The sequence below is a fragment of the Odocoileus virginianus genome, chromosome 5, assembly GCF_023699985.2.
Source record: "Odocoileus virginianus isolate 20LAN1187 ecotype Illinois chromosome 5, Ovbor_1.2, whole genome shotgun sequence".
In the NCBI taxonomy this organism is placed as follows: Eukaryota; Metazoa; Chordata; class Mammalia; order Artiodactyla; family Cervidae; genus Odocoileus; species Odocoileus virginianus.
In genome coordinates this window covers 76,959,660-76,978,698 of record NC_069678.1, presented here as the reverse complement: position 1 = coordinate 76,978,698, position 19,039 = coordinate 76,959,660, and the positions used below count along the sequence as shown (strand labels likewise).

The following is a 19,039-nucleotide window of genomic DNA, read 5'->3' as shown; positions in this document are numbered from 1 at the left end:
CCAGATTCTTTTGTTTGAAGAATCCATGGCTGAACTGTTTTTAGAAAAGTTAAGACTGGAAGAATTGCTATTTTTTTGTATATCTTGTTTCTGAGTTTGACTTCTGTTTTAGTAATATAAGTGCATGTAAATGCCACATGGGTTTCTTTTAAATGAAGACCGATTCCTACTATGAATTCTGACACATTTTGCATTTACATAATCTTTTGGCATTAAACAATAATATGTTCAGATATCAATATAAGGAATATGCACTAAGATCTTTATATTAGTGTAAAAAAACTTGCAATTTGTAAAATGTATAATTATTTAAAAATTCTAAATATACCACATACTATCCTTATTGCTTTCTGTTAACTCAGTTAATACTCAGAACCCCCAAGAAGTCAGTTCTAATGTTATGGCCATCTCACAAATGAGAAAACTGAGGCACAAGAAGAGTTAAGTAACATAACCAGGATCATAGAGCTTGTAAGTGGTAGAGCTTGGATTCAAACCAAGATAGGTTTTAGATCCCATGATCTTACCCACCATAGTATAACCCAAGTAGATTCCCTGGATTTGAGCATTAAAATTGTTATAAAGAACAGAACTTGCTTCAACGGTTGTGCCTAAATTATTTTAAAAAAACAACAACTGGCATTGAGTGTATACACACACACACACACACACGTGTGTGTATACACATATATGCGTATCTGCCAGTGTATTAAGCTAAGTGCTTTAAGTACTTGTTGCATTTAACCCTCACCACCACACTATGATGTATTTATCTATCTGTGTAGACTCAGTTTGTTTAACTCGCCTCAGTTTGAGCCTCAACTTCCTTGTCAGTTGATGTGGGGATGAGATTGTAAACAGAGTGCATAACACAGTGTCTAGCACAAAGTAAACTCTCATTAATGTTAGTTATTATTGTCATTGCTGTTTTTAGACTTAGAAAAACCACGTAACCTATTCAAGATGACATACTTTAAAAAGGGCAGAGCTTATTTGGAAACTGTGTCTGGTTAATACCTTAACTTCAGTGGTTACGACAGTGTTCTTTACTGTGCTAAACTGAACTGAATTCTTGCCTGCTGGCATTTCCTACATTGTCTTGCTCATTGTAGGTACTTTGATAATAATTTTGTTTAATGAATCACAAAATTTGTTCTAATTCCAAAACAATAAGTATTTACCATTGACATTTAAAAAAAATACAGACAAGCAAAAGAGGGAGAAATAAAAATCACTCCAAAATAACCATTGCTACTCTTTCAAAAACAGGATACAATTTTGTGGCCTCCTTTTCTCAGTTTGAAATGTATTGTGAACATCTTCTCATGTTGATAAATATTCATCAACTGTATCATTCTTTATGTTTGCAGAATATTCCATTGTATGGATGATCAGTTCTCTTTGTTGACCATTAAAGACTATTTCCACTTTATTCCATATTTCGAAGAATGCTACAGTAAATAATCATACAGCCAAGTCTTTGTACATATTACTGATTACTTCTTAAAGCAAATTTATAAAAGTGAAACTACTGGGTCAAAGAATACGAGTTAGAATTTTGAGTTGGTATATCCCCATCTTCACAGGAACAAAACTCTTTTGTATTACACAGTCAAAGGAGACTGTGGGAAACAGCTCTTACAGACATCAGGGATAATTCCATATTAAGGCTGCACTAAGAATGAAACCATTTAAAACTTGGATTAAATGAGATAATCCATGGAAAGTGCACATAAGTTCCTAATAACTAACAGCTATCATTATAATGAAAATAACATCAAATTTGTTTCATTTGTCATTCCAAGTCCTTCTACTACTTAGGCAGTCACTTTATTTGGGTCTATTTGAAGGTTTGAATGGATCAAGTCCTAAAAACAGAAAATGTGAAAATTCTGAGAATTGTAAAATAAAATAGTAGAACGGGGATTAGAAGAACTTTTACAGCTTTCCCTCCTGATTCCCTTGTGACGTGGACGTCAGTGTTATCACCTGTAAAGAACATCGGATAAGATGATCCTTTAGTATTTCCATTCTAACCCTACTGTGGTAATATTTCCTTCAACCCAGAAAGTCTTGTCCTACTCATGCTTCTATTTCCTGTATTTTGAATCAAAGTAGATTTCCTTTAGGCAGTAATGGGCATTCTCAACAACCTAACCGAGTCTGAGTTTCTGGGCTCTTGGAGGGGAAGTTTCACAAAGGTCTGGAGGGCTTGAGAAGACCATTTTTTAAGCAATCTTTCCCGTTTTTAACTATCAGATTTATCCAGCACCATACCAACACTGTAATACTCAAAAGACTACTGTGGTTTAAGAGGCCACAGAGTAACTCTGCTCTCTCAAGTCACTGAAGCCAACAAACATAGCTGAAATCATAATGCACAAAAGTCTTGGTCATTTTTGTTTGGGATTTAGTAATGTTAATCATTGTCTCTACTGCTCACTTTGGATGTATCTTAGACACCAGTCAACTGGTCAAACATGGTTTGAAGGATGCAGTTAATGTGTCCACACTCCGTCAAAAGTACATCCACACTTTTCTAGTGCACCTTTACCTAAAGCATAAGATTTAACCTAGTGTTAGTCACTCAGTCGCGTCTGACTCTTTGCGACCCTACGGACTGTAGGCCCCGCCCCCGAGCCGAGCCGCCTCCGCTTCCCCACCTCGAATCCCACCCCACCTCCTCCCCTATTCTGTTCATAGATTCGCCAGACAAGAATACTGGAGTTGCAATGTCCTCCTTCAGGGAACTTCCTGATTCAGAGATCCAATCTTGTCTCCTACATTGCAGGCAGATTCTTTACCATCTGAGCCTCGAGGTAAAGGCTAAAATTTCATCTAAGTGTTCCAAATTGGTCGCGTTTGTAAATCCTTGGAGCCCAACACGGTATTTGGTCAAAACATTGGTCAGTTGCTGCTGCTGGTGGACTTAATCTGCCCGCCCCCCCCCCGCCCCCCCGCCAAAAAATAGCTAACTCATTTAAAATTTAAGCACCGGTAGGCAGTATTGGTGAAGAGATTCATTCGTTTAACTTTTTAAGCATAAACTCGATGCTAAGTCCGGAGCTAGGCGCCAGGGTCGGTTCCGCCACCTCCTGCGCAAGGCTCCCCCTGGAGCCGGCGGTGGGGGTGGCAGCAGCGACTGCATTGGCGAAGCGACAGCGCAGCGCCGGGCGAGCGAGCGCTGTGCGCCTCCGCGGACATCCTCCCGCCCGCCGCGCCCAGCCCAGCCCAGTCCAGCCCGGTCCAGCCCAGCCTCCGCCGCCTTCGGCTGGATAGCGCCGCAGAGAAGATGCGCCTCAAGAACCAGGTAGCCGCTCCTCGGGCGGGCCCCAGTCCCGGGCGCCCCGCCCACCCGCTGTCACGGGCCACAGCGGCCGCGCGGCCACGTGGCCGTGACTCGGTCGCTCCAGGCGCCCAGTCCCGCCACCCCGACTCTCAGAGATGGGAGAAGGGACCCTTGAAGGCAGGAGCCGCCCCCACGTGCCCCTAGCTCGCGGACTTCTGGCGGTCCTCTTCGCGCCCATGTGGCTGCTCTGTTCCCTATGGGCTCCTGGTCATTCCCTCGCCGGCCACCAGAGACTTCCCCCGCCTCTGGGGAGACAGCCGAAAGTTGGGTTGCCGCGCACCCCGCCCCGCGTCACAGTCAACCCAGCCTGGCTGAGATGCCGCTGCCCCGCGCGCGCCACTCCCTTCTGCGTCTTTCCCGAGCTGTCCTCGGAGTGGCTTTGCTGAACTAGCTGGTGGCGCCAAAAAGTCCGGGCTGCTTCGAGCGAGCGGGGCCCTAGGGTGATGAGCGAGCGAGCACGGATCCTCAGGGGGACCCCTCAGTCTGTGTGACTCCCGCTAATTGTCTAGAAGCAGCACCCTCCGATGCATTTCCCCGATTACAGCCCGTCGTCGACCTGGGGCTTGGGATGTTTCTATTACATGAAATTCAGAGGGTGCGTCTGTTGCACTCAGCAGTCCCCTTGTTTAGCAGAGGGAAAAGGGAGGATCAGATGTTGCGTAAGATATATTTGTGTGTTGTAATCGTTGCCTCTCTTTGGGCTGGGGTTGTCAAACGTTTAGGATTTAGTAAACACAGGTCTTGAAGTCTTGAACTCGGGGGAGACAATTCGTTTCTAAAAGAGAGAAAACCTCCCATCCCCCAACATATGTTCAGGGATTTGGGGAGACCACAGGGAAACTTCCCAGAGGGACTTCTCAAAAACAACTCCAGGTTTGGGGGAAAATGAGTCATATTGACTCCCCAGGGGTTAGCCAGTACTGCTCAAGGGTGGTAATTCTCATAAATCTTCCCTCAGGGTATTCCCTCACATACCCACTCCACAACACATTTTGTCATGATCCCTGTGGGTTCCTGAAAGCCTTCTTGTACCCCTTACCTAGCTGCTTTATTTTAGTAGAACCCCTTGAAGAGGCTGTCTCATATTACTTTCCTGCATTTGTGAGCCTAGTTTTTCATTATTTTATAATACTTGCAAACTGACACTGAACAGGCTTTAACCTCAGTCATTTCAGAATAAGTTTGATGTTTTAAGTGAAACGTGAATGGAGCTCCATTCATGAGAGAAGTAGTCTGTGTGAAGTGTTTTGTAAATGTGAGTGGGTTGAGTTAAAACACTGAATAAAATTAATGTAATGAGGAATCAAAAGGTTCAATCCAGCTGTTTGCCTCCGCGCTTCCCTGATAAAGTGACAGTGCAGTGCTACAAAGTCATCTCCTGGTGGTTTTTGGGTAGAGTGAATGGTTGGATTCCTTCTGTTCATTTTCTGAAGCACTAACCCATTCCTTGGGGCTGATGAGGTTGTGACCCACCACCTATATAGAGGATTTTCACCCTCTCCTAACTACCTTAGAAATACATGAGGGATTTATATGCAGGTTTTTAGTTAAGAAACTTGTAAGTAATCCTCTTTAGTTATCATTAGTATTAGCTTCTGAAACCTTTGCTTGCTTATAAGATAAGGTACTTGGGTGTGATTGAAATAGAAGTGGAGTTGTGGGTTAGAGCTGGTGGCCTCACTAATTCCACTTCTTAGAATGTATTTTGAATTAACAGAGAACTCCTTAGCGTTTGTGTAGAGACAGTGTAGTTTAGCATGAGGAATTCTAATTCAGATATTCTCAATTCAAGTCTGTCCTACCACTCGGTAGTTATGTGACCTTGGGTAATCAGTTTCTTGGTCTTCCTATTTTTCCCCACTCTTTTATTCCCAATAGACTAATGGGGCTAATACCAGCCTTTGACATGGGAATTAAATGGAATACCATATATGCACAGTGCCTGGCGTGTGAGCACTCTGTAAATACTGCTATTGTTAACAGTCCATAAACAGTAGCTATTACCATCACTGCTGCTACATCTCAAAAATACCTATCTATAGTTGGGGAAAGAGATTGACTGCAAAGGGGCAAGAGGGAATTTTCTGGAGTAATTGAAATATGCTATATTTTCATTAGGGTGTTGTGTATCCATTTGTCAGAACTCATCACATTGAACCCTTAAGATCTCTGCATTTCTGTGTATTACATCACAATAAAATCTATTAAAAAATTAACCTCCAAATGTGTTAAATACATCCCTTTTGAGAGGTAGGAGTTGACATAACAGTGTAATTCTGCTTAACCTAGTAATTCATTTCCAGAGGCCCCTCTGCCTATGAGATATCTTCTTCATAAATTCATGTTGGGTCATAGGAAACATGGAGAGAGGGAACTCTAATTTTTCAGGTTGTTGTCAGGAGTGATGGTCCATGGAGAAGAATGATTATTTGGCTTGTGCCAGGATTATATTTAATTTGGAACTTGCATATGGTATTAGTTTTTACTAATAGCTTTTTAAAAACCCGATTAAAATGTTTTATTTCATCTAGTAATGCTCATTTGCATAATATATCCATCCAGTGAGCACAGTTCCTGAAAGGTCATAGTGATTTTGCATCCCTTTCCTTGCTTTCAGTAAATTCTTTGCATTGCTGGTAGTGAAGTGAGATACCTAATATGCATTTAGCATAGTATCAGGCACATAATAAATGCTAATATATGCTAGCTGTTATTATTAAAATTGATATATTCATCTTTTTTGGATGTCAGAAATCAATACTATACAGGTTTTAATGTAAATTCACTATAAAGATGCTGTGAAAAGTTTTTGAAGTGGAAACAAGCCAATAATTATTAATAAAATATTATAAAAATAAAATCTCACTTATCCAAACATAGTGGTCATAAACACTTTTCAATGTTAGCCCCTAGGAATACAAGCAAAAGCTATGGTGGAAGCAAAAACATTTCTGAGAACCAAAAAATATGCCACAGAGGGTATATTAAATCGTTTACTCATGGACCAGCTCTTTGGACCCTCCCTCAAGCCTTTTAATTCTTACTTAAGACATAGTTCTAAGATGCTTAGATCCCTAATTTCTCAGCCTCCAGCAGATTAGAAGGCCTGATGGATGGGAGACACACTGGGATTTTCGGTAAAGGGGAGCTGGAAGTAGGTGCATGTGTGCATGCATGCTCAGTCAGCAAGTCATGTCAACTGTTTGCAACCCCATGGACTGTAGCCCGCTAGGCTTCTCTGTCCATGGAATTTTCTAGGCAAGAATACTGGAGTGGATTGCCATCTCAACTAAGGGAAAAACAAATTATAAAAGACATGAGAAATTAATCTTAAATAGAAGCAATAATTGAATTTGAGTACTGAATAACAATTGCCAATTTTATTGGAAGTTTCCATTTTATTCTTTAAAAGATTTACATCATGGTATACTCTGTTTCAAAAGGGGAATAGCATATACCAATGTATTTTTAGGAAGATTTCCATCTGATATGGTTAGAATTAGGAACTTTGGTTTGTGAAGAGGCAAGCTTTAGTTACCTGTAAATTTTACTTAGTTTGTACTGTTTTATTCCTTTATGATGCTGCATAAATGAGGTGTCCATCACATTCATGCTTGTGATTTGTGATTGGGAACTGGATTTTTTAAAATAATTTAAAAGATTTTTTTTTTGGATGTGGATCATTTTTAAAGATTTTGTTGAATTTGTTACAATACTGTTTCTGTTTTATGTTTTGTTTTCTTGGCCATGAGGCAAGTGGGACCTTAGCTCCCCGACCAGGGATCGAAATCACATCCCATGCATTGGAAGGTGAAGTCTAAACCACTGGGCCACCAGGGAAGTCCCATGAACTAGAGTTTTTAAACTTCATTCTTCTTTTCATGCAATAACATAATGAGATGAATCATACCTAATATATTAGGTTGCAAGGGCCACCATAACAAATGCCACAGACTCTGTTGCTCAAACAATAGAAATTTATTTACTCACACTTCTGGAGGCTTGCAGTCCAAGATCAAGATGTAGCCAGAGTTGTTTTTCTGAAGCCTTGCTCCGTGGTTAGTATATGGCCATCTTCTCACTCTTCATATGGTCTTTCCTCTCTGTGTGATCGTTTCCTATTTCTCCTCTTCAGTCATATTGGATCAGGGCCCACTCATAGACTTAATTTTACCTCAATTGCTATGTCTTTACACACCCTGTTTCTCAATACAGTCATATTCTGAGGTACTGGAGTTTAGGTCATCTACATATGAGTTTGCGTGGGGGGACACAGTTCAGCACACAACACGTAGTATCTAGTAAAGCTGTGTTGGTTCTTTCGGAATAGCGCTACACAGTATGGGAAACAAGTGAGGTTTTATTTCTTGTTTTGAAACAGTTCAGTTTGGATCTAGATGTTGTCGTTCCCTGTTGCAGTAAGAAACCCAAACATATCCATCGGGTATCAATGCACACACATACACACACACACACCTTTTACTTGTGAGGTTGATTACAATTGAATCAGTTAGGGTCGTTGTCCAACTGAGTTTAATCTATGACTGTAGCCTGTCAGGCTGCTCTGTCCATGGAGTTTTCCAGGCAAGAATACTGGAGCTGGAGTGGGTTGCCATTTCCTGCTCCAGGGGATCTTCCCAACCCAGGGCCGACCCAGGGATTGAACCCGTATCTCCTGCATCTCCTACACTGGCAGTCGGATTCGTTACCTCTGAGCCACCTGGGAAGCCTAATTCGTTGCTGAGTCCACTAAAATTATGTCCTTCATTGATCGGCTGTGCAGTGGCCTCCGAGTCTTTTTGACTCTGTAGCACTTTGGGTGGTGGAGGTAGAAGATCTGGCTTTCCAGAAAGAAACCATTTAACCCTTTGATACTTTCATACCTAATTCTGTCATTTGAACTCTTTGTTTGACTTTCCAGTTATTTCTGCAACACAATAATTATACTAATCCCTCGACTCATATTTTTTGCATATTCAGGCCATGAATTTATGGACCCAAATTTGCTGCACAAGTAACCTTTTTCACTCAAGTCAGAAACTGATGATAGTTTATTCAGAGGTACCTAAACTGCCCACTTCATGATTTATTCCTCTTTCCAGTTTTAACTTTATCTCAGCTCCACATGTTCATGTGTCAGGATTGATATTTTATCTAAAGAAAAAGAAAAAATCTTTATTGACAAAAAAGGGACATAAACTTATGTTGTGCAAAAATGGGTCCCAAATGCATTTATGTGTGTTACAACCAGTTTGTCTAATTTGCGCAGCCTCTGAACAACTGGCAAAGTGGCTAGTGTTGATATTGCAGCCGCCATGGAACTCCCAGTTGCTTTAGAAATTTTTACATTTTATAAGTATGCTGACAGAGTTAACAGTTATCCACAGTATGTTAATTACAAACACATTATCTAGAGTACCACCTTGATGCTTGATCTTATATTGCCTTTAATAGAAATGTTACAGCTCTTACATTTGGCTATAATGGGGATTAATCATCACTTATATGTTTTCACCTGTAAGCAGAAAATTTGGAGTGAATTATAGTTGAGATGAGCCTATCAGATTTAAAATGCAATGCCAACATAGCTTTCTTTTTTTCAGCTTATAAAACTTCCATTAACAGAAAATTGCTAATGTCACTGAACCTCCTGAAACCATGTCACATGACTAAATGATTGATTGATTAATTCAGTGAAAATTTCTTGAGTGTTCAATATGGGCCAGGCCCAGTTATAGTTGCTTGGAATACATCAGTGAACAAAACTCAAGCATCTCTATCAGTAGAATTACAAGGGGAGATAGAAATTAACATGCTTGTTAAAAGTTATCAAAAAATAATAGAGTAGGATAAAGGGAATCAAGAGCTTGGGCAGGGGGTTGCAGTTTTGATAGGGTTGGCTTCACTGAGAAGGTGATATTTGAATAAACTTGATGGAAATGAAGAAGTTAGTCATATGTCTTTCTAAGGAAAAAGCAGAGGGAATAGCCCGAGGAAAGGCCCTAAATCAGGAGTGTAATTTGAGGGGTCCAGGGAATAGCAAGGAGGTCAATATGGCTAAATAGGAGTGAACAAGAAGTAAAAAGAGTATAAATTGGATTATAAGGTTTGTAGGCAGAATAAATTTTATCATGGTTCATCATCCACTGATAAGTAGATGTGCGTGCATGCCCAGTCATTAAGTCCTGTCTGGCTCTTGTGATGCCATGGACTGTAGCCCTCCAGGCTTCTCTGTCCTTGGGACTTTCCAGGCAAGAATACTAGAGCCATTTCCTCTTCCAGGAGATCTTCCTGCCCCAGGGATCAAACAGTGTCTCCTCCTGGCAGGCAGATTCTTTACCACTGAGCCACCTGGGAAGCTCCAGTGAGTAGATAGTGCTTATATACTAAGCACTTGGCAGTGGTGGTTGGTTAGTTTCTCAGTCGTGTCCAACTCTTTGTGACCCCCATGGACTGTAGCCGATGGGATTTCCCAGACAAGAATACTGGAGTGAATTGCCATTCCCTTCTCCAGGGGATCTTCCTGACCCAGGGATCGAACCCCAGTCTCCTGGATTGCAGGCAGATTCTTTACCATCTGAGCCACCTTGTTTCTGACAAATGTTAGAACTGGAATTAGGAAACAGGAAGGGCAGAAAAATAACTTGGAGGTGCTGCTGTGTAGGTTTCTGAGTCCTATCTGACCATTGTCACATGGACCTCATTAGGGAATTCATTCTTTCACTTAGCCTTAACCATTTGGTACTGAACCGTTCTTTTTCAGTTAGATTTTTCTGTCTTCAAGATTTGAACTTTTAACTAGAGTGAAAAAATTCTAGTGGAGAGCTACTCTTGATTTGAAAGTTTGAGATATGTCAGCTTCAGGAGACCCATACTATAGATTGGCATTTTTCTTTCTTGTTTACTTCTTATAGAATGGATCTCACAATTATTATATTTGTCCTCTGTCCATGGGATTCTCCAGGCAAGAATACTGGAGTGGGTTGCAATTTCCTTCTCCAGGAGATCTTCCCGACCTGGGAATTGAACCTGGGTCTCCTGCATTGCAGGCAGATTCTTAACCATCTGAGCCACCAGGGAAGTTGGTATAGTTTACAAATTATATGTGTTACCTCATTTGACCTTCACAGCAAATCTGTGTGAGAAATAGATATCCATTATTACATTTTGAACTGGTTATCTTACATTTGCCACCTAGATCTACTCTCTATTCTTTTCCCCATTCTTTCTGTGGCCTTGGAGGCTGACCTTTATAGACTACATCAGTAGGCTCCCTTTCCCTCTTGCTTGTAGAAGGATTTGGCCAGTGGGGACACTGGTAGGATATCTAAAGACAGAAAAAAAGTGAATTCTGGATATTTATTTCCCCAGCTCTCTCTCTGGTAGGCTATTGGTTAGTAGTGGCTGTGTGGAGGCCACAGCCCATATTTATCCTACAACTACACCTCTCTTTCTGTCTGTCTGCCTGTCTGTCTGTCTCTCTGTGTTCTCTCAAGGTCAAAGAGGTGATAATGAATCTCCACTATTGCTAGCCCCAGGGTGATTCATCATCCTGTGATGAATTTCCTTTGTTAAATCTTGCTCTGTTTTACTCTTTGAGTATGCCTTCTATTTCCTGACTAAGACTCTGACTGAGACACCACTTTCAAGATAACAATTTAGACATTGGCAACTTTGCCTAATGATACAAATCTTTTAAGTGACAGAGTAGGAACCTGGTTTTATGATTCAAAAGCGTAATCAATTTTGAATATATCACAGAGAATATATCTCAGTTGGTGGATACTGTTGAAACCTTTCTTCTTTGGTCTCCAGTTAAAAGTGTACTGTATGGGATATTATTTATTAGTATGTCCTTAAACATGGAAGGGCCTTTGTAAAGATTAGGACTCTATAAAAAGAAATGCTATTCCCCTTCTTGCCAAAACAATACAAACCAACAAAAACCCTAAACATGATATATCTTCATAAGAGAAGAATGTAGACAAAATCAGGAAGCATTTAAACTGTTTGCTTTTGGTTATTCATGGTAATGAAAACAGGGACAATTGTGAATAATAAATAATCTTAAATTTCTCATTTTCATCTCTCTACTGGCCTACCATAAAATTCTCTTTACTCTTTGTTCCACTTTTCAGTCTCTTCCCCTCCAATTGGCCCCCAAAACCAAATACCTCTAAAACATAAATGTGACCCTGTCATTTCCCTTAGGTCCACTATCCACAAGATGAAGCCTAAGCTTATTGGTTTGTTATCATACATTTATCCTTACATTTATGTCTAAATATTTGGCCCCCCATTTTTGTTCACTCAAATCCTGCATTTGCTCTGATGTTAAACCATTTGCAACTGACCAAACGTACTGCTCATTTGGGCTTCCCAGCTGGCGCTAGTGGTAAAGAACACACCTACCAATGCAGGAGACATAAGAGATGACAGGTTCTCGCATGGGCCTTATGCGTTGGGAAGATCCCCTGGAGGAGGGCATGACAATCCACTCCAGTATTCTAGCCTGGAGAATCCCATGGACAGAGGAATCTTGCAGACTACAGTTCATGGGGTCACAGAGAGTTGGACACGACTGAAGCGAGTTAGCATGCATGCACACACACTGCACATTTGCTTTTGCTTGTTTGCATTTGCTGTTTTCTCTGCCTACAATATCACTATCCTTTCCCTCAGCCCCATCATCTGTAAAGAGAACTGCTTACCCATCGGAGTTCTGTGGGAAAACATCACAGGAAACCTTTTGGACCCCATAGGCAGAGCTGCCAGACTTAAGGAAAGAAGCCCACCTCCTTGAGGACAGAATCTGTGTCTTTATTTAACACTGTATGCTCTGAGTCTTGGGGCCTGGCCTAGGGCCCTGCACCTAGTGAACAGTCAACAAGTGTTATTGAGCCAATGACTCCGTGAGGCGCCTTTAACCAAAACCTTTACAAGAGAAGTTTTGAAGTTGTTTCTACTGATTTGAATTAAAATACCAGAAAGGTGGAATGAGGATAGGAGCAAAGAAAAGATAAAAAGCAAAAATTCTAAGTTATCATCAACTGGAAAGTTCCTAAAAATGAAGTTCATGCCATTGAGGCCCGTTTTTGCTGCTAGAGACTTGAGTGGGACTCTGTACAGCCCTGGTCCCTTACCCAGTGTTTCGGCTATGCTTGACCTGTTTTAGTTTTCTCTGCTACTATTATAGAAAAGATTTCCCTTTTTTCACCCAAAAATTGGTTGGTCATTTTTTCCCTACATCTTGGATATTAAAGGCCTTTTAGTTCTCATAGCATGAGTTTCTAAACAAAGGGTCATCTTGGAAGCAGCAGTTTTGAGGATCTTACTCAGGTCATAGGAGCTGGAACTCATGTTCCTGAAAGTGCCTGGTGCATGACCGTAATAATAGAAGTCAGATCCTGAGCTTGTATTACAAGTAAGAAATTTGTACTACAAATTCTCCCTGTCCACTCAGGCTATCACTTGAGGGGAAAATGATACTAACTGTAATACTATACTGTAATTTGAGGTTAAATTGCTATTTGGAGACGTATGGTAGAAAGACAGAGCTCAAGAGAGTTTAGTATACATGGGACAGTCTTATTGTGTTGAAGGTAGGATTTTGCTTCCCTTTGAGGGTGTGATCTATTCTTTTGTTGTACATATTACACAAGATTAGAATATTCTTTTTTAATTAAATTTTTTTATTTTTTAATTAAAAAAAAATTGGCCATGCTGCATGGCATGTAGGACCTTAGTTCCCTGACCAGGGATCAAACCCATGCCCCCTGCATTGGAAGTAAGGAGCCTTAACCACTGAACAGCCAGGCAAGTCTCTAGAGTATTCTTACAATAAAAAATTTCAAAAGACAAACATTTTTATCAGATTAAAGTAAGCTTGAATTATTTCTTCTGATTTTTTTAAATGGAAGACACATAGTCTGCAAGGGGGAAGTGATCAGAGTAAACTTAAAATTTAGCAATCTGTCCTATAGTTACAAATGGTGTCATGCAGAGTCACAGTGGCCTATGGTCTTCTTTTCTAAATATGTTCGGTTCGGTGGGAGACATTCTCTAATTCATAAATCAGAGAAGAGTTAGTAAATTTGCCAAGCCACATTTGGATAAATAGTACTATAAAGATTGTCATAATAACCATGGAAAATTGGACATATATGAGATGGAATGACATTCAGCAGGAATGAGGTCAGAATAGGACATAATAGGAAGAAAATTTTTTTTCCTACAAAATATTGAGATAGGAAATGTTTGTGAGTAGAAGCATAATTACATCATGTTTGTAGAATACCTTTTCACTTCTTTCTTACATTTTTCCACATAGAAAGCGTGGTATATTAATAAAAGGAACATGAAAATTATTAAAAAATAAAAATGGAACTCCAATTAATGGTAAGAATTCTGAGATTATTCCTTCATCACAAGTGCTCTTGTGCCTGTGTTTATTATCATGGTTAATGGCATCATCATTTTCCCGCTGGACCTAGGTAGAAGGATTTTGAATTATCCTAGATCCATCCCTCTTCCTTATCAGCTACTTTCACTTATAAGTCTCTTAATCCAGGTCACGTCAGTTCAGTTGCTCAATTGTGTCCAACTCTTTGCACCCGCATGGATTGCAGCACACCAGGCTTCCCTGTCCATCACCAACTCCCAGAGCTTGTGCAAATTCATGTCCTTCGAGTCAGTGATGCCATCCAACCATCTCATCCTCTGTCATCCCTTCTCCACCTGTCTTCAATCTTTCTCAACATCAGGGTCTTTTCCAATGAGTCAGTTCTTCACATCAGATGGCCAAAGTATTGGAGCTTCAGCTTCAGCGTCATTCCTTCCAATGAATATTCAGGACTGATTTCCTTTAGGATTCACTAGTCTGATCTCCTTGCAGTCCAAGGGACTCTCAAGAGTCTTCTCCAACACCACAGTTCAAAAGCATCAATTCTTCGGCGCTCAGCTTTCATTATGGTCCAACTCTCACATCCATACATGACTACTGAAAAAGACCATAGCTTTGGCTAGACAGACCTTTGTCAGCAATGTCTCTGCTTTTTAATAATGCTGTCTAGGTTGGTCATAGCTTTTCTTCCAAGGAGCAAGCATCTTTTAATTTCATGGCTGCAGTCACCATCTGCAGTGATTTTGGAGCCCAGGAGAATAAAGTCTGTCACTGTTTCCATTGTAGTCAACCTGATTTCTTTAGTTAGCCAACATTTATTGAGTGCCTATTGTGTGCCTTGTTCAGACCAGGAAGTGATGTAGACAAAAATTGCTGCTCTCAGGGGGCTTGCATGTTCTCAAACAGCACATTTCTCTGATTTGAAGATAAGATTCCTGAAATGGAAACCCACTTTTACAATCAGTGTTTGAAAAAAAATGTGATTATCATTGCCTGTGCATGAGTGCAGTTTGTGAAGCTCATCCAAGTATCTGTGTAACTGTCATCTTGTTTATTTGCATTTGGAAACCCCCTATACAGTTGAATTTAACTTAAATTTGTATCCCTAATTGTCATTTAACATGTTGAAAAGTAGCCAAAAGACACACAAAAGGGAAATACACATCAAAACCACTTTTGGTACTACTTCACATCCACTCACTATAAGAAAAAAAGAAACAAAAAAATGAAAAACCAAAACAAGTGTTAGGGAGGATGTGGAGAAATTATAATCCTCATATTTTGCTGGTGGGATTGTAAAATGATGCAACCACTGTGGAAAAGTTTGTCAGTTGTTAAACAGGATTACCATGTGACCATCACAATTCTAGTCCTTAATTGTATACCCAAAAGAATTGAAAACAAGTATTCAAGTACAGGTACACATATGTTCATACCCAAAAGGTGGAAACAGCTGAAATATCCATCAATGGATAAATTGTAATATATACACACAATGGAATAATATTCAACTGTAAAAAGGAATGAAGTTATGATATAGGCTACAACATTGATGAACCTTCAAAACATACTATGTCAAAGAAACCAGACACAAAAGGTGACATATTATGTGATTTTGTTTGTATGAAATATTCATAATAGATAAAACCATAGAGTTAGTAGGCATACTGGTGGTTGCCAGAAGATAGGGACAAGGGAAATGGAGAGTAAGGGGTTTTACTTTGCAGTGATGGAAATATTTTTGAACTAGACTGAGGTAGTGGTTGCACAACATTGTGAATATACTAAATGCCACTGAATCATTCACTTTAAATGGTTAATTTCATATAAATTTCACCTCAATAAATTATTTTTAAACTGTTATACTCTGATGCAAAATTGAAAGAAAAGTTATTGTGTACCCTGAAATTTGCCTGTCAAATGCCATTCAGTGCAGTTAAAAATTGAATACATGTTCAAATCTTTTTATATAGATTCTAGAATTTCAGAATTCAAAGAGATTGGTTTGACCTTTTCGTGTGTCATCAAGGACTGTCATATAGGCATATCTTAACATCTCTATGTCAAGAGCTCAACTTCCAATAGAAGCTATATGGCTCTTCATGATACATAAATATAACAGGGGGATGTATATTCTTTTTCTCTTCAGCAGCTCAGAGCATGTCGCTATGCCCCACTAGGAATCATGAGTGGTGTTTTCTCTTTGCAGCTAAGTCATGGAGCAACCACTGGTGGCAGAGTTACAGCTTGCCTGGGGCAGGTGGATTCAGAACCAAGATCCAGAACTGTGATTTAAGGGCTTTGTGAAGTGGACTCCTGCTATTACCATGTTGAGGAGGGCCTGGGCTGGCTGTAGCTGAGAATATGCTAGACTAGGTCCTCTTCTAACCAGTGCAGTACCACCAGCATGATCTCACTTGTAGCAGTGCTCTCCCACTGTCATCGGCCAAGTCTCAGGTCTCAGAACTCAGTGGCACTGTGAGACTGTATTTCCACACCCTTACGGGCCTGGAACCCTGACCATCCTACTCCATCTCTTAAGAGTGTGGCTGGACAAAGCCATCTGCTTATTTCTCATGGCAAGATACTCTGAGCGCCTATAGCGCTCAAGCATGATTTACACACTTAATATGATAAATCTCTTAACTTAGGAGAGGAAGAACAGACAGGGTTTTGCTTTTGTGTGTATTTATTTATTTTTGGCTGGGTTTTTATTGCTCTGTGAGGGCCTGTCTAGCTGCAATAAGCCAGAGGCTACTCTTCGTCAAGGTTCGAGGGCTTCTTATGGCAGTGGCTTCTCTTGTTGCAGAGCACATGTCAGTTCTGTCCCTTTCTTATGTCTCTCTGGGCATCCTTCAAGGTCATTTTGTTTCCTTGCAAATGAAATAATTCGTATTATTGGTACATGCTTAGTATTTGAGTAAAACTTTCATAAAGTAAATATTATTGCCATTATTATTAATGCAGTCATATAAACGGGCTTCCCTGGTGGCTCCATTGGTATAGAATCCGCCTGCAATGCAGAAGACCTGGGTTTTATCCCTGGGTTGGGAAGATCCCTTGGAGAAGGGAACGGCTACCCACTCCAGTATTCTGGCCTGGAGAATTCCATGGACTGTATAGTCTCCATGGGGTTGCAAAGAGTTGATGTTCACTTTCACTTTCAATCACATAAATATATTCTGTTGCTTACACTTCTTCCTTTCTCTTCTGATGCCTCCTTTTGCCATGTATCCTGGCCACTGTCTGCTGTTCTGCTTGTTGCTTTAAAGCTGCCTGTAGCTTTCTACATGAGTTTGAGCAAACTCTGGGAGATGGTGAAGGACAGGGGAGCCTGGCATGCTGCAGTCCATGGGGTCGCAAAGAGTCAGACACGACTAAGCGACTGAACAACAACAGCTTTTCACTATATTAATTCCACTGTTGGAAACACCTGCATGTGACCTGGAGATTCATCAGCTTCCCCTGTGGCCAGTCTCTAGATTTCTGTTCCTTTATCAGCATCTGCATTCATCTGTGTCTAAGACTTAGCTATGCTCATCTCAGCTAACCACCCCTCCCCCACCAAGATCTCTTGGAGCATCTGCTCTTTCTCTTGTCATGTAGAGTTTGTTGACATTTTTCCTACCTCCAGATATCAGGAATTTCTCTCTCCTGTCAGTAGTGAAGCATTTTCCCTGTGTTATGTCTTCCTGCTTTTAGGGGGATCCCATGAACACTGAGGCTTGGTCTTTTTGTGATGAGAGTTAATTCATTCTTTATCCCACATCCTTCCTTTTTTCAAACTACTAAATGCGGCTTTCAATCAGAACCTCCACTGTACCTGGAACCACTGAACCCATCCAGCTTGTAGGCCCACTGTCCCAGCCTTTTTCCTTATTTATGGCATTTCCCCCCCCCCCCACAGGGGGGAAAATTTTTTTAATTTTCCTTCTTTTCAACCTGGACGTAACATTCAAAGTAAGGATGAAGAAAAAATAGGAATTAGCTAGTGGAAGAAGGGAGGCAGGATCGGGTAGGGTGATTAGAAGAGATGGGAGATCCAGTAGAAGGAATAGGCTGTGCAAAGCCCCTGAGGCCAGGAGCAACATAGGTGTGTGACAGGCAAGGTATGCTGAGATAATGCAAGCATTGCAATGTAGCTGGTGCACGATAGAGTGAAAGGGCTTAGAAGGTGAGCAGTAAATCTGGTAGATTAGATTGTGTCAGATTAAAGAGCGTCTTTCCTAGATATTGAGAATAGAAAAAAATAAAATAACCTGGAAATTAAACTTGTTGAGTTTTGCCAAGTGCAGGTGTTTTATTCTTAGCTAAATTTTCCCTGGTCCCCCAAGGGCTGGAACATGAACTGCTGACATTATGCATGGCTTGGATTTCTTCCTGGTCATTCTCTCCACCTTCTTTCCTATCTGGGGGGATTGGTCTAGACATAAGTTTAGACTTATTATTTATTTTCTGGATTTGTTGACTATCATGATATGGTGATTGCTTCAAGTTTCTCGGAACCTGTTAAAAGCCCTTCCAAGTTTTGGATTGTTGAGACTCTCACATAAGTGCTTTTCCTGCTTTTTGGCCTTGTCCAAATCTACCAGGTTTGAATAATCACCACATGGATATCTTGAAGCTACAATCACCATGACAACCCTGCAAGAATCACACACCTCCAGCAACAAGACTATGATCCCATAGGAAATCTCCCATCCTGTGTGTCCTTAATGTTCTCTCCTATGTGAATCCTTGCCAGACAGATTGAACCCACATTTCTTTCCCTCTCCCTTGAACTCTGGACTCTGTGTTTGTTTATTTCATGTATTCAACACTAATACCTTCTTACCTTTCATCTCTTATTATGTCATTTAGCTTTTTATGTATTTCAGTTTTGCATTCCCAACTAATCTTGAGTTCTTTGAGAACAAGAGAACATGGATTTAACTATTTTGAAATCTCCTCAAGAGCCAGTCTTGTGGCTGCAGACATGGGAGATATTTGGTATCTGTCTGCTAAGTGAAACTATTGATTGGCATTGAGCTGCAGGAAAACGTGGAGAATGTGGAAGAGCCGCCTGCCAGGCAGCATGACATAGGCCCTGAAGTTATGAGACCGGGAATGACAGCCCCACTGGGCTACTCACAGGCTGTGTGACTCAAAGAGTTGTGTTAGTCTCTCTGAGACACCCCCTCCACCTTCTTTTCTCTCCTCTGTAAAACAAAGGTGGTAACACAGCTTATTGTAAGGATCAAGTGAAGTAACACATCAGCAAATGAAGTCACTGATGTTATTGTTATTTT

At 40.6% G+C, this 19,039-nt stretch overlaps 1 protein-coding gene across 1 annotated transcript in view; it reads left to right on the top strand.

Annotated features, from left to right (window-relative positions):
• The first annotated feature begins 3,233 nt into the window (after positions 1-3,233).
• Positions 3,234-19,039, top strand: part of ELAVL4 (ELAV like RNA binding protein 4) — a 156,281-nt gene continuing 140,475 nt past the window's right edge. Inside the window, exon 1 of the mRNA XM_020907223.2 lies at positions 3,234-3,310. Within this exon, the coding sequence (XP_020762882.1) occupies positions 3,293-3,310 (18 nt within the window). The 5' untranslated portion in view covers positions 3,234-3,292. The remainder of the gene's footprint in view (positions 3,311-19,039) is intronic.